General features: G+C 38.4%; 2 protein-coding genes across 7 annotated transcripts in view; one reads left to right on the forward strand and one right to left on the reverse strand.

Annotated features, from left to right (window-relative positions):
* Positions 1-11,128, forward strand: tpst1l (tyrosylprotein sulfotransferase 1, like). 3 transcript variants are annotated; one of them, XM_028031119.1, is made up of 6 exons: positions 1-256; positions 4,346-5,030; positions 6,241-6,399; positions 6,638-6,891; positions 9,626-9,827; positions 10,687-11,128. In XM_028031119.1, exons 2-6 carry the CDS (start codon positions 4,635-4,637, stop codon positions 10,723-10,725), a joined length of 1,050 nt encoding a protein of 349 aa, XP_027886920.1. In that variant the 5' UTR covers positions 1-256; positions 4,346-4,634; the 3' UTR covers positions 10,726-11,128. The 3 variants fall into 3 exon arrangements, with proteins under 3 accessions (XP_027886920.1, XP_027886919.1, XP_027886921.1); XM_028031118.1 differs by lacking the exon at positions 1-256 and adding an exon at positions 1,554-1,860; XM_028031120.1 differs by lacking the exon at positions 1-256 and adding an exon at positions 1,887-4,181.
* LOC114152941 (pinopsin-like) overlaps positions 10,945-16,896 on the reverse strand; it is a 14,381-nt gene continuing 8,429 nt past the window's right edge. The window contains exons 2-6 of one of the 4 annotated variants that reach the window (XM_028031114.1): positions 15,458-15,779; positions 13,949-14,117; positions 13,018-13,189; positions 12,689-12,913; positions 10,945-11,497 (exon numbers count right to left, since the gene is read on the reverse strand). In XM_028031114.1, the coding sequence (XP_027886915.1) occupies positions 11,327-11,497; positions 12,689-12,913; positions 13,018-13,189; positions 13,949-14,117; positions 15,458-15,779 (1,059 nt within the window). In that variant the 3' untranslated portion in view covers positions 10,945-11,326. Of the gene's footprint in view, positions 11,498-12,688; positions 12,914-13,017; positions 13,193-13,948; positions 14,118-15,457; positions 16,700-16,896 lie in introns of those variants that run through there. The other 3 variants (XM_028031113.1, XM_028031117.1, XM_028031115.1) reach the window with 3 other exon arrangements.

Here is a 16,896-nt window from a genome sequence, read left to right on the forward strand (position 1 = left end):
TAGGTTTTAGGTTTCGTTCAAAACTGATAAGAACCGAGTCTCTCACCATTCAGGCATCCTGTTTCTTCTATTCATTTCATTTAAATGTACTGCTCTGAGCAGTACAAGGAAGCGCAGAGGAAAAGAAGTTAGTCGTGTTTGCCACTTGAAACCAAGGGTTTAGCCTGATTTGACCTCATTAAGCCTTCTTAAACCTTTCAACATTCCACGGGACACAAATAAGAAGACAGAAATACGGAGACAACGCTTCAGAAAGGTCAGTGGCAGAGAACCAGAGCTCCACTTGAGAAAAAGAGAGAAAAATATTTCACCAAAGGCTGCTGTTTCTAGTGCCTTGCAGTTTGTGCTCCTCGTTCAGTTTGTCGCTTCACTAGATTTTACTATTTTATGTTAAGGGAAGCACAAATGAGTTGCTGCGTTTACGTCAGACTGGGTGGACTTTGACTGGACTATTATAACATAAGCATGGTTTGGTGTGAAGCATTTCTTTTTAGCTTTTGACATATATTATACCAGTTCAGTGTACTTCCCAGTAATATACATTAATATTTATGAATAAAATGTATGCTTTTACAAGGCATTGTTTATTGTATGTTTTTGAGAAATATAAAGTTGGTGAAACTTATATCGTCCAGAAATCACAACACATTTCAGAGTTTATCTAAGTATCTTTTGTTTTTCGTTTAGTTTTTGTTTTATGAAATGTGACATTTAATACGATTTCCTGTTTTCTTCACAGCATTTTGTGGTGGTTGTGGTGACTCAGATACAACCTTGAGTTGCAAAACCCTTCATTTCTTTGGATTTAGGTCAAAATGAAGGCAGGAAACAGCACCACAGCAGTGGCAACGCTGTTCAGAGTTTACAGACTGGGATGCACACGGTTAATAGATTGGCTGCAGCTCATGTAATCCCAGTAGTATAAAACTATTTCATACTCAGTCTCAGTGCATTAACATAAAGCAGCAGTAATGTGTTATTGACTTAATGTTCTCTTGGTTGGTCCAGCCATTTTGTCTTTTTGACAGCATAGGTCTACCACCAGTTGTATGTCTGTAAATATTATGATGCATGGTTATTGTCATCCAGTGTTACTAAAAAAGGCCACTATTTTATTATTTTATGTGAAACACTTTTTCACTTATTTGTGCCTCATTATTTATCTAAGAAGTGCTTATTTGATGTCTTATTTATTGTGTTTTCACAACGTTGCTTAAATGTTTTGGTAACACTTGGCCTTCTTTACAGGGCTTTAATTCTTCAATAAGATGTAACTTAAGAGCAAACCAAATATCTGTTGCTAATGAAAAGATGGTTAAATTAAACGTGGCGGCTTTAACCTCCAGTAAATCCCTCACTGTGATTAAATTTCCCCGGTGGGCTTTCGCTGAAAGCAAACCAATCGATGTGGTAAAGTAATTTTAGTCTCCAGTGGTAGAAAAAAAATTGAGCTGTCAAAGAAGCGGAATAACCCTTTAACGCTTCCACCAATCACAGACAGTGTTACAACCCAGTTTTTGCAGCTACCCAATCAGAGGCGAGTTCTCTCTGCTCCGTATTGCTCGTGTCGACTGTGTGTCTTTTTTTTCCCCTTTTCAACCGCAAAAGGCTTCTCGACTTCTCTATAAAAGTTCCGCCGGTGATAAGCAGCGAAACGTCGAGTTATTCTCTCATTTAATGCCAACATGTTGTTAATATCGCTGCTGTGACGTGGAGCGGCTAATAACCGAGGGGGGAAAAACGGGGAAATTCTCGTGAGGACCGCCGTGTGTATCGGGCGTTTTTTTTTAGTTTTTTTTTTTTTAGATCAAGGTCCTTGTCGGTTTTCTCTTCGAATTTTCGGCAGTTTCAAGGACGTTGGTGAGTTGACATGTTTATTAATTTTAAACAGCCGTTGGCTTCAGACAGAATGAGTTTGTTCACAGCAAGTAGAGGGTAAATGGCGCAGAGAGAGGTGGGTTTGCAGGCAGGTCTTTCACCTGGTTCTTTGCTGAATTTTTTAGAGACGCAGTCAAGGGGGATTTTTAACCAGACCAGATGTGTGTAGCTGCTGGGCCTGGGGCTTCGGGTTCCGGGGATCGTTTCATTTAAAACTTGGACGCTTCTTCAAATCGCTATTGACATATCTTACTGTCAGCATCTGTTTTTAAAACAGAAGTCCTTCATGTCTCAGCAGCAGATGTTTCTATAGTCGTCTGAATTTAAATACGGAACCTGCAAACACCAGACTGACGGGAAGGAAGGAAAATTGATTGGAAGGATGCAAGAAACCGATTGTAAAAAGGAATAGAGAAAATAGGATTCTGATGGGAAAACAAAGATTGTTGTAAGTGGGTGTTTGATGAAAAGAAGGAAGCAGAACAGAGTGTGGGAAAGAAGAAGTGTTGTAAGGAAAGAATGTAGAAAGGAAGGAAAATGACTATTTTAGTCTATGGGGTTGAAGGAAACGATAGTGACGAAAGAATTAACAAGGCAGGAACATTATCACATACAGTATGTGCATTAGATGGATGGTAGGGATTGATTACAGATCCCTGTATTTATCACGTTGACATTGAGAGACATTGGAATATTTTTCCATACTTCATTTTAGTTCTCCATATTTACCCAATTATGGAAAAAACTAATCTGATCATATAATTTTCCACACTTTTCAAAACGCCTTGGGATTCCTTTGTTTATTAAGATGTGTATATGACAGGATCAATTGAGGAAGAAATAAACTGTTTTTATAATGAAAAAACAGCATGGCCTTTATATGGATTGGTTTATTTTCTTGAATAATTTCTGATAAATAGTACTGTTGCACACACAATAAAATAAAATACAAATGCTTTAATAAACTATATAAGCATCTATGGAAGCAAACTAAAAAAAAATTAAACACAGGGGATTTTTTTACTCTTACTATGCTCAGTACATGTCTTCATTTAAAGCATGCCTTTGCTCTGACAAAAAACCCAAATTTATTTCTTTAAATATGCATCTGTCAAGCTGCAGATCTAATCTTGCTGCACTCTGCAGTTGTACAGATTCCTATGATTAAAAAATATATTTATGTTCTTAGCCTTTAGGTTATACCAATAAAAGGACATTTAAAGGGTTGTTTTGCCCATTTGAACATTTCCAGGAAGTCGGCTCTTCTACCACTAGTTCTTAGTTCCTGTTTTCTTAAAATTGTTTACCACCCACCACTTACACCATTACCTGTTTGCAACCTGTGATCCCAAGTCATCACTGTTTGGTTAACTGGTCTTGTTTGTTGGTATTTAGTGATCAGATGACTTTGTGGCTTTTTAAAAGCCTGTTTGTACACATTGTACTTGCTCACAGTCATTGCACTTTACAGAAACCCTTTTCCTATTGTGTTACTCCCATGGGGTGTAACTTTGTGGCCTTTATTTAGCTTTAAGTTACATTTCTGAAGAGCAATTATCTGCAAGCAACTTGTGTATAATAGCATCTGTAGTTAAATTGTTTAGAATTTAATAAATTTTTATTTAAAGTATTTTATAGGACAGAAAATGATTGATTGAAGTGAAATTCAGTAAGGAAAAATTATTTAAAACTTGCCTAGCAAATCCATGTTAGTTGCATGTTGAATAAAAGTAAAAAAAAACATTAAAAACTCCAAGGGCTCATAAGGCCTCACCTCTAGCCTCATCCAGATGTTTTCTGTTTTTGATCTGATGGCCAGAGATTTTCTTTTTTAGGCAGCACAGGGACCTTTAGCTCCACGTGGCATCCAGATGTTAGAATCTCACCACTTTCCGTCTGAAAAAGATGGCAGAAAAACTAACTCTTGACTTGCTTTAGTAAATTGTTTTCCATGCTAGTAGGGGGATGTAGATTACATCAAGAAATATTCCGTGCACATTGCAGAAATGAAATGGAGAAGTTGCAGGATGTCTTACTCTGTAAGTAGTAACCTGATCTAAAACTGGCATTACTGAGTGTTTGAGTTTGACAGAATTTGTCAGTGAGAAGGAAAACATGACGGATTTGTAATTGGTAGCTTCGGATGTGTTGTGGCCTGCCGCAGTGAACTTTGATATGGCTCGACAGCCAGAAGCAGCAAAATAGCAGCTTTAAGAAAAGAAAAATCCTAGCTTCATTTCAGCCCCTCAGAAACAGTGTTCCAGTATTTCTGCCAAAACAACGGTTTCCACGACTCCCTGCAAGTGGGTAATAACTTACTCATGCTTTGGCTATGTTTTAGAGCTCTTTATTAGAATTGTAAATTGCATAATTAAAAACTGCTGGATTACTCAGAAGGGTGTGAGGTAAAGTCTTGATAAAACTATTCAAACTCATAGTGTAAAATCTGTCTCTGTGTGTGTTTTAGGTTGGAGTCATGGCTAGGCGACGTGGCTAACTGTGGTCGGCGGCAGGTTTGGGCCCTGCAGTCGGAGAACGCGCCATGACGGCTGTGGAGGATTGAGGAAGAATCCCAGCCTGCAGCTTCTTTAGCTTCACTTCCACTCATCTCTGTTGGACTCTTCTCTGTTGATCTAATTATGTCTAAATGACTCCGGTTAAATTTTAAGACGTGGATTCTCTCACATCAGAATCCATCTACACCACCCAAGTTTTATTTTATGTGCTCCTGATTTCCAAAAGAAACCTCAACAGCCATGCGAGGCAGAACCAACATGCTGCTGGGCTGCGTGCTCCTCTGCTCCGCCTCCCTGCTCTATCTGGGCATGAACACTATAGACTGCCCTCGGAAAAGCCACCGCTACCACTGGATGGAGCTCAACATGGCCTCGGGCAATCAGAGTCTGCCGCACTTCCCGGAAGACACACCCCTCATCTTCATCGGGGGTTTTCCTCGGAGCGGCACCACGCTGATGCGCGTGATGCTGGACGCGCACAGCGCCGTTCGGTGCGGAGAGGAGACCAGGGTGATCCCTCGCCTCCTGGCTATGAGGGCTACCTGGAGTCGCTCCGTCAGGGAGAGGATACGCTTGGACGAGGCCGGCGTCACTGACCAGGTGTTGGACGCAGCGGTGCGAGCCTTTCTGTTGGAGGTGAACGTTTCGTCTCAAACAAGAGAGCCTCAAACACCCTTGTGTCTGTAAACATATTGGATTACAAGATTACCTCAGCACAACGTCAATGTGTTGAAAGAGTTGTAGACTTTTTTTAATTATGTGAAAATGTGGCTTTTAAAAAGGGGGCAGTGTCATGTAAAATCAACTTTTTTTCAACGTTACAGTATGTTCTAATGTCATCCCCTTATCTAAAGCATACCTGGAGTATTGACTTGATTCTTTCATGCATGTTTAAGAAATCCTTTAATCTCCATGGCAACCATTCAGCTGTGCAAAACGCCTGGTTGGTCTTAGCTCCACCTTCAAGTTGCAGCTCCTTCTGGGAACTGCAGTTTCCGAGCTTCCAAGTTTCCAACTCCCCCACTCAGCTCCTTCAGATTAACCATCAGCAATTGGCAAACATCTGGTGGAACTTCGCCTCTGCTGAGCTCATTATAGGAGCTACTTGTCAGTGCAACACTGGTAAAAATGTTGTCAAAGAGTTAACAGAGGAGCCATGTTGTGTTGGCTTCCTGAAAGCAGAGTTTCAGAAAGAGCAGGAGTTTTTAAAGAGATAGGGCCAATATCAAGGCATTTTCTTTCAAGTCATATTTAATATATACAGCATTGTTAGAACAGCTAAATGTAGCATAGTTACTTGATTATGCTATAAAATGGCATAATGTGCCTGTAAAACACGTAGTACTGCCTCTTTAAATCTCAGAACTGTACCATGCCTTAGTGTTCAGCCCAGCTTCAGTCTGACGTTGCAAAATCTCTCCGTCTCTGTCAGCTTTGCACAACTTTGCAAAGTTGCAGAAACTCAGTCGGGCTGTGCGGAAAGTATGTTTGGACATATGTTTGTAGTATTTCCACAGATTCCAAAATTTATTTTAATTCTGGACTTTATCAGAACCTTTCTAACACATTTAATGGTCTAAGTTAATTGGTTCTGCTGTAGCTCAGGCTGTGGTTAGGATCATTGCCCTGCTGGAACATGAAACTACTGTATAATCTCAAGTGTTACAAGAGTTTTACAGATTTCATTTCCTCCAACTGTAGGAGAAAATAGTTTTGCAAAAGATTGTGGAGGTATTTATACAGTGCTGATATTTGGGTTAGGTTAGTTTGCAGATAGCTACTTTATTGTAGGGTTGTAGTTAAATCTCATGGCTGTATTGAATCGTGTTGTGTGTGTGCACTCCAGGTGATAGTCGGCCATGGGGAGCCTGCAGCTCGTCTTTGCAACAAGGACCCATTTGCGTTGAAGTCCCTGTCTTATTTGGCGCGCATCTTCCCCAAAGCCAAGTTTGTCCTCATGTTGAGAGACGGACGGGCAACTGTCCACTCCATGATATCTCGCAAGGTAAGCTTGTTTTCTTCCTTGTTTATTTTCACCGGGGCTGGAAAACTTCTTCTATGGCTTCTATTTTGCAGGCTCATATTTCCAAGCTGGCACATCACAAATTTGTGCTGATGCTGCACTCTCTGTTAGTGGTTAGAGTGGGAGAGTGAAACAATGTTAGCCATGTTTTCTCACAGCAAAGCAGAATCTTTAGTGAACATTTTTTTTATTATTTTTTTTTATTGACTGCTTGTCTCAGGTGACCATCTCGGGGTTCGATCTGAGCAGCTACAGAGACTGTCTGACCAAGTGGAGCAGTGCAGTGGAGGCCATGTTCAGCCAGTGCCAGGCGGTGGGGGAAACACGATGTTTACCTGTCCGATACGAGCAGCTGGTTCTCCACCCAGAGCAGCAAATGAGGGACTTGCTTCATTTCCTGGAGCTGCAGTGGGACTCCTCGGTGCTGCATCACGAAGAGCTGATTGGGAAGGCTGGTGGCGTTTCGCTGTCCAGGTGAGTATTTGACACGTTAATGCAACAAACTCTGACATGTCTCATCATGCAAGTATGTTCTGTCAAATATTTCACTTAGAACCATATTCTTTTGTGAATTAAATAGTCTTGAAATGTAGTTTTGCATAAAAAGTGCTTCACTTCTGGTGTGGGCACTCAAGCGAAAGTTTCAGAGGCAGATATCGCCAAACCTCAACTTAAAAACGTTTTAAAAAACAGCCCAGAAGCTGTTTGTGCATCATTGATGGTCTTCTTGTGAGAAGTTGTGTGTAGACGTGTGAAATGGCCATAAAAGTTTAAACTTGTGGATAAAAATCTAAAAATAAGAGTTGCTAATTAGTGACTCAGTAAGACTCAGACATGTTTAAAAAGAACAAGTGTAGCCGCATTTTGAAGACAACAGGTCTTTCATTTTCTGTAACAAGGAAAGTCAAGATAAACAACTGGCTGTAGGGCTGAGGAGAAGAAACAGGATTGTTTATACTCACATTTTCATGGAGTACTTTTCCCACAGTGTACAAATTTTGAAGTACCAAATTAAAATAAGGCAGCTGTTTCCTCTCCTTCATGCAGCTGTGGGACATTTCTGCTTTCTGGGATTAACAACTTCAACCTGGTTTAATATATTTTTCTTTTTTCCAGCTTTTTAAATCTGTTGTCAGTTTACATTTCAAAATAAATGATTCAAAACTCCTGAACTGAATGTGATTTTTACTAAGGTAACCCACATTACACATTTATCTTGACTTTAGTTTTTATTTTTGATAAAGCACAGAAACTCATCTTTTCTTTATAATTTAAATTCCCACACATGTCAGTCTAAGCAGTTCATTGGAGTCTCCTCAGAATAACTGGATTTTGCTGTTTTTTTATTATTGTTGCAAGAAGTTGAAAATACATTTCACTTTCACAAGAAACACAAGATTTAAACAAGTGCAGATTTCATTTAACAAATTATAAACTTAAATACGATAAATTATTTTTGTAAGAGCTAAAACATACATTTATGTGACCAATATAAAATTTTACATGATAGCAACCATCTTTTGTTGTGTAACAGTGCGTTAAGTGCTACTTACTTTAAAAAAAAGCAAAGGTTTATATATTATAAAGTTTTTAAAAAGCACTTCTGGATCTTAGGTTTTATTATCAGATGTGTGTGAATAACTCGGAACACAACTCAGTAACTTCCTTTAGTTGTAGTTTCTGTTATAAACTGTTTTCCATGTAACCTCATCGGTCTCTCACGTCTTTGTGGAAGTATCTTCACCATCACATGTCTGGAACAAAGCTTCTGTCTCTTTGAGGTTTGCAGTCATTTCTTTATGCAAAGCTATTAGGATCGCGCACCACCATATTTTAATCAGATTGAGCTTTTATTCTGTAATACCTCAATTCTTTTCTGTTCAGCTTATCTTTTGTGGCTTTGTTTGGAATTACGGTTCCATGTGTCATGACCCAGTTTGGACCAAGCTTAGCTTTGCCACAAAAAATGACCCTTTCTTTTGCACCTTGGGTTTGATAAATTACTGTAATAACACATTACAAGCATCACTGGTGCATATTGTGTCAGCTGCTATCTATTTGTAGAGTGATTGATTTTGGTGCAGAATGATGACCCATCAGTAACCAATAACCACTGAGGTTTCATGCTTAGGCATTATGTTACAATATTTAGGTTGTAAAAAATGTTCAAGCATGTCTATTATATATTTATGTGGGTTTGGTTTTAGAGAATTGTTTTGAATTAAAATGCAGTTGAGGTTGGGAGGGAGATTTGTATCTTGAGCCGCCGTGTTGCCAGAGTTTTCTTCTAAAGCAGCCTAACGTCTCAGGGTCAAGCTCAGCTTGGCGGCCTCTCCTAGCAGACTTCATTTGTGCTGCTTTGTTCACTTGTTGTCATTCAAGCGGAGCATCTTTCTGCCGGGCAGCCGTTCAGGGGATTTGGTGGGAATCTGGCCGCCGTACCATGCTAAAACCAAATCTGTTATTTAAAGGAATTAGGCCACATTCAGGGGGAATTAGCTCTCTTATTTTTCATTACTTATGCAACATTTACTTACACAGATGTTTCATAACCTTTCACAAAGATGTTACAAAATAAACCTGTTTTCTGCTCTTATTTTTGATGTTTGCATCAATTTAGATGCACATATTAAATTGAAGTGACATGGAAAGTGAAATTCCATTTCATTTATGGGTTTTATTACTTTAATTTTATTTATTCCTTCTCAACTTTCTTTTTTGTTCTTTTAACACGGGTAATTTTTTTTAGCTAACTATTGTTTTTTTTTAACTTCCTGTTTGATTTGAGTTGCTACTTTGACTTTACAAATCTTTAAAAAATAAGTTTTGCAGACGTTGTTAAAAAGCGTGTCCAGTTTTTTTTCTCTTTATCTGGTTTATTTTGCCTTTCATGTAAATGCACCTGATGGCCAAATGCCACCTGACCTGAGTGTGTGAAGAAAGCTGTTCTCTTTTTTTTGTTGTTGTTTATCTAACACGTGTTTTTTGGGGGGGCAACTATGGATTTTTACTCTTGAAAGTTTTTACCATTTTTTCTTTTATTTCCTGTTTGGTTTGAACTTTTTTATGTTTGCAGACCCTGTTAAAAAGTGTATTCAGTTTTTCTCTACTTACCTGGTTAGTTTCACCTTTGCCCTGTCAGACCCATAAGCTGATGGCCAAATCCAACCTGACCTGTGTGTGTGTGCGTGCGTGTGTGTGTGAACAGGGTTGAACGCTCCACAGACCAGGTGGTGAAGCCAGTGAACACGGAGGCCCTCTCTAAGTGGGTGGGAAACATTCCCAGCAATGTGATCGACGACATGGCCGAAATCGCCCCGATGCTCGCTCGCCTGGGCTACAATCCGCACGCCAACCCTCCTGATTACACAAAAGCAGATCCCATCACGTCTCCTTTTAACCACTTGCAGGTAAGGGACAGGAGGATTTTGTTTTTATCCTTAAATATGTTATTTTCTTTCCATAAATGATTGTGACTTTAAAATTTCTTTATAAATTTCAACACTTTTAGTAACCCTGACTTCAAAGGATTGTTGGTTTGTTTCTTTTTAAAAGTAGACCTTTTTTCTATTTGTGTTTTTTATTTGTACTCATATATGTGGTTGCTGGTCATTCTTTTGAAACGTTGTAAATAGACCTGTTACAGTAAGCAATAAATCAATTTATCGCAAGATAAACTAAAGTGAGCTCAATAATTTCCATTTGCATGATTTATGAAACGTGATTTTATTTGTTGTTTCTGTTGTTTTACTCATTTATTGTCAATATGTAAAATGTCTTCCAGTTCCAGCGTTAAATATTCATTAGTGTTTAACGTTTATTGATCCTTGAATCTTTGCGAGGGTGAACGTAAATGATTTATATTATAAAACTGGCCAGTATATTATTTGAAAGTGGTCTCAATATTATTGTTTATTGCAATAAATTCTGGGACAATTTATAGAGCTAATGTTGAGTTTATATCTTTTACATTTACTGTCATATTATTTGGAAAATAAACAGTTCTTTTCAGATTTGGTTACTATAATGAGACAACTTTGTCTACTATGTGTCTAGACTCAGAAATAAATCTACATGTAATCACATAATTAAAACATTACTTCCTCAATCTTCTTTGGTCAAAACCAGCTTTGAGGATAATCTTCTTTAAAATGAATTAAATTCCTGCTGCTGAAGAAGCAACGTGACTCTGACAACTGCATGTTCTCTCGTTTTTTTTCTTTAAATTTCTTTTCACGTGAGTGAGAAATGTTTCTGTTCTTCCCTCAGAGAGAGAAAACGGCAGCAGACTCTCCTCATCCCAGTTAAAGATGGCAGCTCTCTGCCGCCTTACGGACGCACCTGGAACACAGACTTTCATTCCAGCTGTTATCTCGCCTCACAAGGAGAACTGCGGCGCTGCGATTACATTGAATTCTTCTCGAGACTTGTTTACAGTTTCCAAGTGTGAAGACTGGTGGACTTCCGGATTAATTTGCGTTTTAAATGTCAGCTCTTCACAGTGAACTGTTTTCCACAGATTCTTGACACATCCCATCACGTTCTACCTGACAGTGTTTCAACTTTTCTCCCAAGTTCATTGCAATGTGAATGCATATTCAGACCAATATCTCACTAACAGCTCAGTCAGTGGTTGTCAAGCATAATGACTGTATATATTTTTCAAAATGTACTTTTATTTTCTTAATAAATTATTTTGGTTGAATGGTCATCAGGTTTTTTTTGATGGTTTATTACAAGACAATCATCTTTCTACACAGCATTATACTTATTTCTTCTGTCCATAGCGCCCTCTTGTGGTGCTTTAACAACACAGCACCTCTGACTTCTAGATTAATTAAGAAAAATGAGTGGCAGAAAGCTCAACAGAAATAGCTTCTTTGTGCTGTTACGTTTCACTGTGAGCCATTTAGACCTGCACAGGTAGCTGAACATTATGGTCTGTGGATGGGAGCAAAGCAGGGTCCGTGTTTGGCTCTTCTGTTGGCATATTCTGAGTCCAGTTGCTTCTGCTGCTCGATACGTCGGCTGAAGAATCCTCTGAACTGCAGCTGATCATGTCGAGGAAACATCTGGAGAACTGAGAGAAGCACAATGAGGGGAGAAACTGTAGAGACAGTAAAGATGGTACAAGACAATTTACATCGTATGAAAGAAACATTTCAAGACGTGAACAATGATTGGGTTTAGTAAGATTTAACTGACACTTATTTCACAGCACACATCTGAGCTTTTTGGATTACAAAATGGTTGAAATATAATTCAGGAGAAAATATGGTGGCAGGGTTGGGTTATAAAACAAAATCCAAAACTGAATATAACAGAGCGCTGTTCAATCATTTGTCTGATAAAGAACAGATTTCCAATAGAGATTCTCCTTTTGAACTGCAATAAGAAACTCTTGAACCAAAATAAAAGTATTTAAATATTATTTCCTCTAAGACCTCTGTTTAGTATGTTGGTTTACTCACGATCAAAACTGAACCATGTGCCCCTCATGTAAAATGCTTTGTTTAAAATTAACTCTACACCTCACCCCTCTCTACTGTAAACTATGGTGATGGCAGCATCATGCTGTGGAGCTGCTCAGAGTTGATGGAAACATTAATGTAGCTCAAAACAGAGAAGAGCACCTAAACACAATTTCCACTGTGGAACATGGAAGTGGCAGCATTATACTGTGGGTATACCAAAACCAATGTTCCAGTTTCCTTCCAGCATGAATATTTATAGCCAAATGTATGGAGCTAAATTGGGGCCATAACGTTAGTTCAAAAGAAAAATAATCTGAAACTTAAAAAAATAAAGATCTTGAATCTCAAAAGCAGTTTCAAACAATTTTTTCAGTTCAGACTTTTTTCTTCGGTTTCAAGACATTTCAGCTTCAAATATTTTTTTCAGTTTCAGACTCTTTGAATTTCAAAATAATTTTTCAGTTTCAAATCTTATTTTTTCAGTTTTAAATATTTTTTCAGTTTCAATGTTTTTTAAATTTGAAATCTTATTTTTTCTCTTTTAAATCTTTTTTTTTCCATTTCAAACTTTTTTCAGTTTCAAAATAATCTTTTAGTTTCACATCTTTATTTTCAGTTTCAAATCTTTTTTTATTTAAATTTTTTTTGTTTCAAATCTTTTTTTTTCACTTTCAAATCTTTTTGCTCAGTTACAATTTTTTTTTTTTTTTTCTTTTGTACAAAGTTTATGGCCCCAATTTAGCTTCATACAAAGCACCCAACAGATGATTACAACAAACACACTTGTGCTCTCTTACCTGGTTGTTGAGCAGCACACATATGACCGGATTGAGAACGGTGCTGGTCTTCGCCAGCAGGGCGGGAATCAAAGCGGCTGCAGGCGGCACCGCTCCTGGCCGTCCGAACGAGGCAAGCATCGCCATAACGGCGTATGGAGTCCAGCACAGCAGGTAACCTGTCACCATGGCGACCACCATCAGGAGGATCCGACCCTCGGCCTGCGACCTGTTGATACCAGCCGCCTGGTGACACACGAACCACCGCTGGTGAATTGAAGGAAAGGTCGATTCCTTCAATTCACCAGAACTTGACCTTTAACAAGTTAAAGGTCAAGTTCTAAGCAGACCTGTCTCATCACGCCTCGGACCGCCAGTAAGATCCGGCCGTAGCAGAAGAACATGAGCAGCAGAGGCAGGAGGAGGCAGAAGACGAACAAGCAGATGATGTAGGAACGGGCCGTGACGGAGCGGCGCCGCCACTGGACGGAGCAGACGGTGCCGGGACCCTCCGGCCCGTAACTGCTAAGAGACGGGTATGTTAGGAACCAGATAATCACCAATCTGAAAGTCCATTAGACAGTTTTTTGATTTGTATTTAGTTTAATCAAACACAATCTGCCTCTAAACCTGCCGCAATTACAAATATTGCTGGGTGATAAATATTGCGATAAACCATATTGTTTTGATACCATTTTAAATGATAATGGCATAATAGTGCAAGTACACATGAACTTTAAATTCTAATAAACTTTTAATAAAATAATATTCAAAATAAATAAACAAAACAACAGATTCTTTCTGGGATTTTTTTTTGCAATAAAATAAAAATGTTTGTGGTACTAACTTGGAAATATATGCGCTTATTTATGATGATAAATGCAGCTTTTCGTTACTAGCTGTATATATTGTGGACTATAGCTGACATCAGTTAAAACTGTTTAGTACAAGTAAGAACGTTTTTGACAAGTTTTGAGAAAAATCTGCAATAAAATGACAATTACTAGTGCAAAAAAGTGTGGGGATTTGCTGATTTTGTTTTAATTTCCATGATAATTCTCAAAAAACTGGAGGGACTGATTGGTATAATTTGGCAGTAAACAGATAAAAACTGCATCGATTTGATTGATAACATAATATTTAAGCTCACTTAGTGTTTAGTCTAGAATCTTAGGGCCACATAAAAAGCCATGGTGGGCCAGATTTGGCCCACGGGCCTTGAGTTTGACACATGTGGTGTAACGTGAGAACTGCTGGGTTAAATACAGCGATAATACAGACCTGCTCCAGCCCAGCAGTGGTGGTAAAGTCCAGGCCAGTGAGTAGAGCCAGGAAAACGCTACGGAGAGTCTGGCTCTGCGATAATGTGAGGAGTTGAGCTGGGAGCCGCTGAGCGTCATGGCGTACCGCTCAAACGACAGCAGAGAGAGAGACACCAGAGAAACGACTCCTGGCAGGCAGACACACAGTGGAGAAATCCATAGCAATATGAGAACAAAGCCACACAATAACAAGAAGTTGGGAAATTTGACTACTCTACATTTTAATCAAAAATAGTAATTTGTATGAAAAATATTGCACTTTAAACATGGTGAGCAAATGGTTCACCATGTTGCTCTTGGACATCTCAATAAATAGGTTAACGTTTATCCAACCATTTTCAGTATGATATAAAAAACATACTCTTTTTTTCATACACTAACTTGGAAAATAACTTAATTTGTTACATAGTCAAATTAAATTTGTCCAACTTACTTTTTTATGTTTGTTTAACATGGCAGCTTAATAAACTTAATATAGAGATCTGGAAAAATTAAGAGACCACTTAAAATTGACCAGTTTCTCTGATTTTACTTTTGATATGTTTGAGTAAAATGAACATTGTTCTTTTATTGTATGAACTACTGACAACATGTCTCTGAAATTCCAAGCAAAAGTTAACTATTTATTTAATTTTTGCTTGAAAATGAGAAATGGTCAGAATAACAAAAAAGATGAAGTGCTTTCAAATAACGCAAAGAAAACAAGTTGATATTTATTTAAAAACCACAATAAATATTAGAAATAGATTTTTTTTAACCTATTTTTCCAAAACAGCTGAAGTTCAGATTGGATGGAGAAACATTTAAACATTATTTTTAAATCTTGTCAAATATTCCCCATTAGATTTAGGAGCAAACAAAAAACAAGGAAACATTCCAAACTTTTCATTTTTACATTTGTAAAAGAAATATTAAAAACCCTTATATTCTTTCACTTCCACTTGGCAGTTATGCAAAACTTAACTTATTGTTTTGTCTTATTTCAAGTGTAGTAAGATATTTGCAGTAGGAACTGCAGAACAAAAATACTTGGTAAGGTTTTGTGTTTTTGCAGTGAACGGTCAATTGACCGTTCACTGCAAAAAAAAATAAAAAAAATCTTAAGTATTTTTTCTAGTGCATATATCTCAGTACACTTGAAACTAATTTACAAGTATTTTTCAGCAAAATATAGGACTCAATAATTCCTTAATATTGATAAGAACAACTAATTATAAGTGACGTAATCTACCTATAGTAGCACTTTTTAATCCATATTAATGAACAATTGACTTAAAATTTCTTGCTGAAGTGTCACTTTAAAGTTAGTTTTGTCCTGCTAAAAGTATACTAAGATATTTGCAAAAGTAACTAGACCAAAAATATTGGTAAGATTTTGTGTTTTTGCAGTTTAGGACGTTTCCAAAAAATAGTTAATTGTGCATGTCATGGTTGTATGATCACACAGGATATAAAAACTTCCAGTTACCGAAGAGCGCGTTGGAGAAGCCGTACCACCGGCACCCGCAGGACCCGGTCAGCCACCTGCCGCGCACGCTGGCCGCGAAGCTGAGCGGAGTCCCGAAGAGGCAGACCAGCATGTCGCTGATGCTGATGTTGACCAGGAGCAGGTTGGCTGGAGTCCGCAGCCCAGGGTAGCGAGAGAAAACCAGGAGCAACAGAAAGTTGCCGAAGATGCCCAGGACCAGGATGAACCCGAGGGCAACGGCAACCGAGGTGTGAGCCGCCCGGCTGAGAGAGGAGTCCGACCCGGGCGGGTTCTGTTGCCCGCCGCTGAGGTTACTGTTCTGCTGAGTGTGGATCATCATTGCACTTTAACCAAAAAAGACTTAAATAGCAAAATAAACTGTATTCCCTAAAGAAAATTGACATATAATGGTGTTATATTCAGCCATAGCATAAAACACGCTGAGCTGAAAAATGATCAGGATGAAGGGAGGGACAAAACTTTAGAGCTGCTGCCAGTCCTTACTGTCCCACTTTTAATGGCACTTATTCAATTAATCCAATCTATCATTTATATAAATGCGTGGTAAAATCATCTCTATGAACAAGAAAGGGAATGAGGAAAAATAGCAGCTCTTTCCTTATCAAAAACATGTTTTTAATTGTTCTTGATGCAATATTGCACAGCAGATTGGAGACCTCAATAAATGAGCCAACTCCTCCATTATGCAAGTTTTGGCTGACTCTGAGGGCAGGCCAAGAATGCTCACACCCATGAGCCAAGATGCTGAGGCATTTCACTAATAGATGATCACACTGCGCTTTTGTCTCATGAAACTCTTCACTAACTAGATGAAATAAATACTTAAAGTTCCCTGAATTTAACTGTGTGTGCATGTTTTCCTTTTCTTCTCACAGTAGAAAATGTATTTCAATGCACCTAAAATCTAATACACATTATCTAAGTCATTATGTGAAAGCCAACCATGGTCCAGGAAGCAGTAAACGGGACACCTTCATGGTGGATGGCTCTATGTTTTCCCACATAGAGCCATCCACAGGAAAAAGGAAGAGTGGACTGGTTATTAACTTACAGAATAACTTGAAGTTGGTGGCTACATCTAAGAAAACAGGGTTTGTGTTTTTCTTTTTTATGGCATAGATAATTTATTTAGGGCACAATTGACAATTTACTATTTTATTATCTGGTGGTCATCCGCTGATAGTAAAACAAGTGACTTAGGATTACGGTTTCCTTCACACTGATATTTGTCAGGATCTGTGTTTTTCTGTGTTTATTTAGAGTTTTCCTTGTCCTTGTGTCTCTTCGTTGTCCTGTCCTCCCCTTGATTGTTCCCAGGTGTGTCTCGTTCTGTGATTACCCGCTGTGTATTTAACTCCACCTGTGTTCCTTGTTCCTTGTCGGGTCCTTGTCGTTGTCAATGTTTTGTCAATTCGTCC

The sequence above is a fragment of the Xiphophorus couchianus genome, chromosome 11, assembly GCF_001444195.1.
Source record: "Xiphophorus couchianus chromosome 11, X_couchianus-1.0, whole genome shotgun sequence".
Lineage (NCBI taxonomy): Eukaryota > Metazoa > Chordata > Actinopteri > Cyprinodontiformes > Poeciliidae > Xiphophorus > Xiphophorus couchianus.

What these genes read in the sequence shown, in the direction of transcription:
- tpst1l (XM_028031119.1), top strand. Translation starts at nt 4,635, where the DNA reads ATGCGAGGCAGAACCAACATGCTGCTGGGCTGCGTGCTCCTCTGCTCC. An exon ending in ACTCCATGATATCTCGCAAG is followed by an intron (nt 6,400 to 6,637) that starts GTAAGCTTGTTT and finishes TGCTTGTCTCAG; the next exon opens with GTGACCATCTCGGGGTTCGA. An exon ending in GGTGGCGTTTCGCTGTCCAG is followed by an intron (nt 6,892 to 9,625) that starts GTGAGTATTTGA and finishes GTGTGTGAACAG; the next exon opens with GGTTGAACGCTCCACAGACC.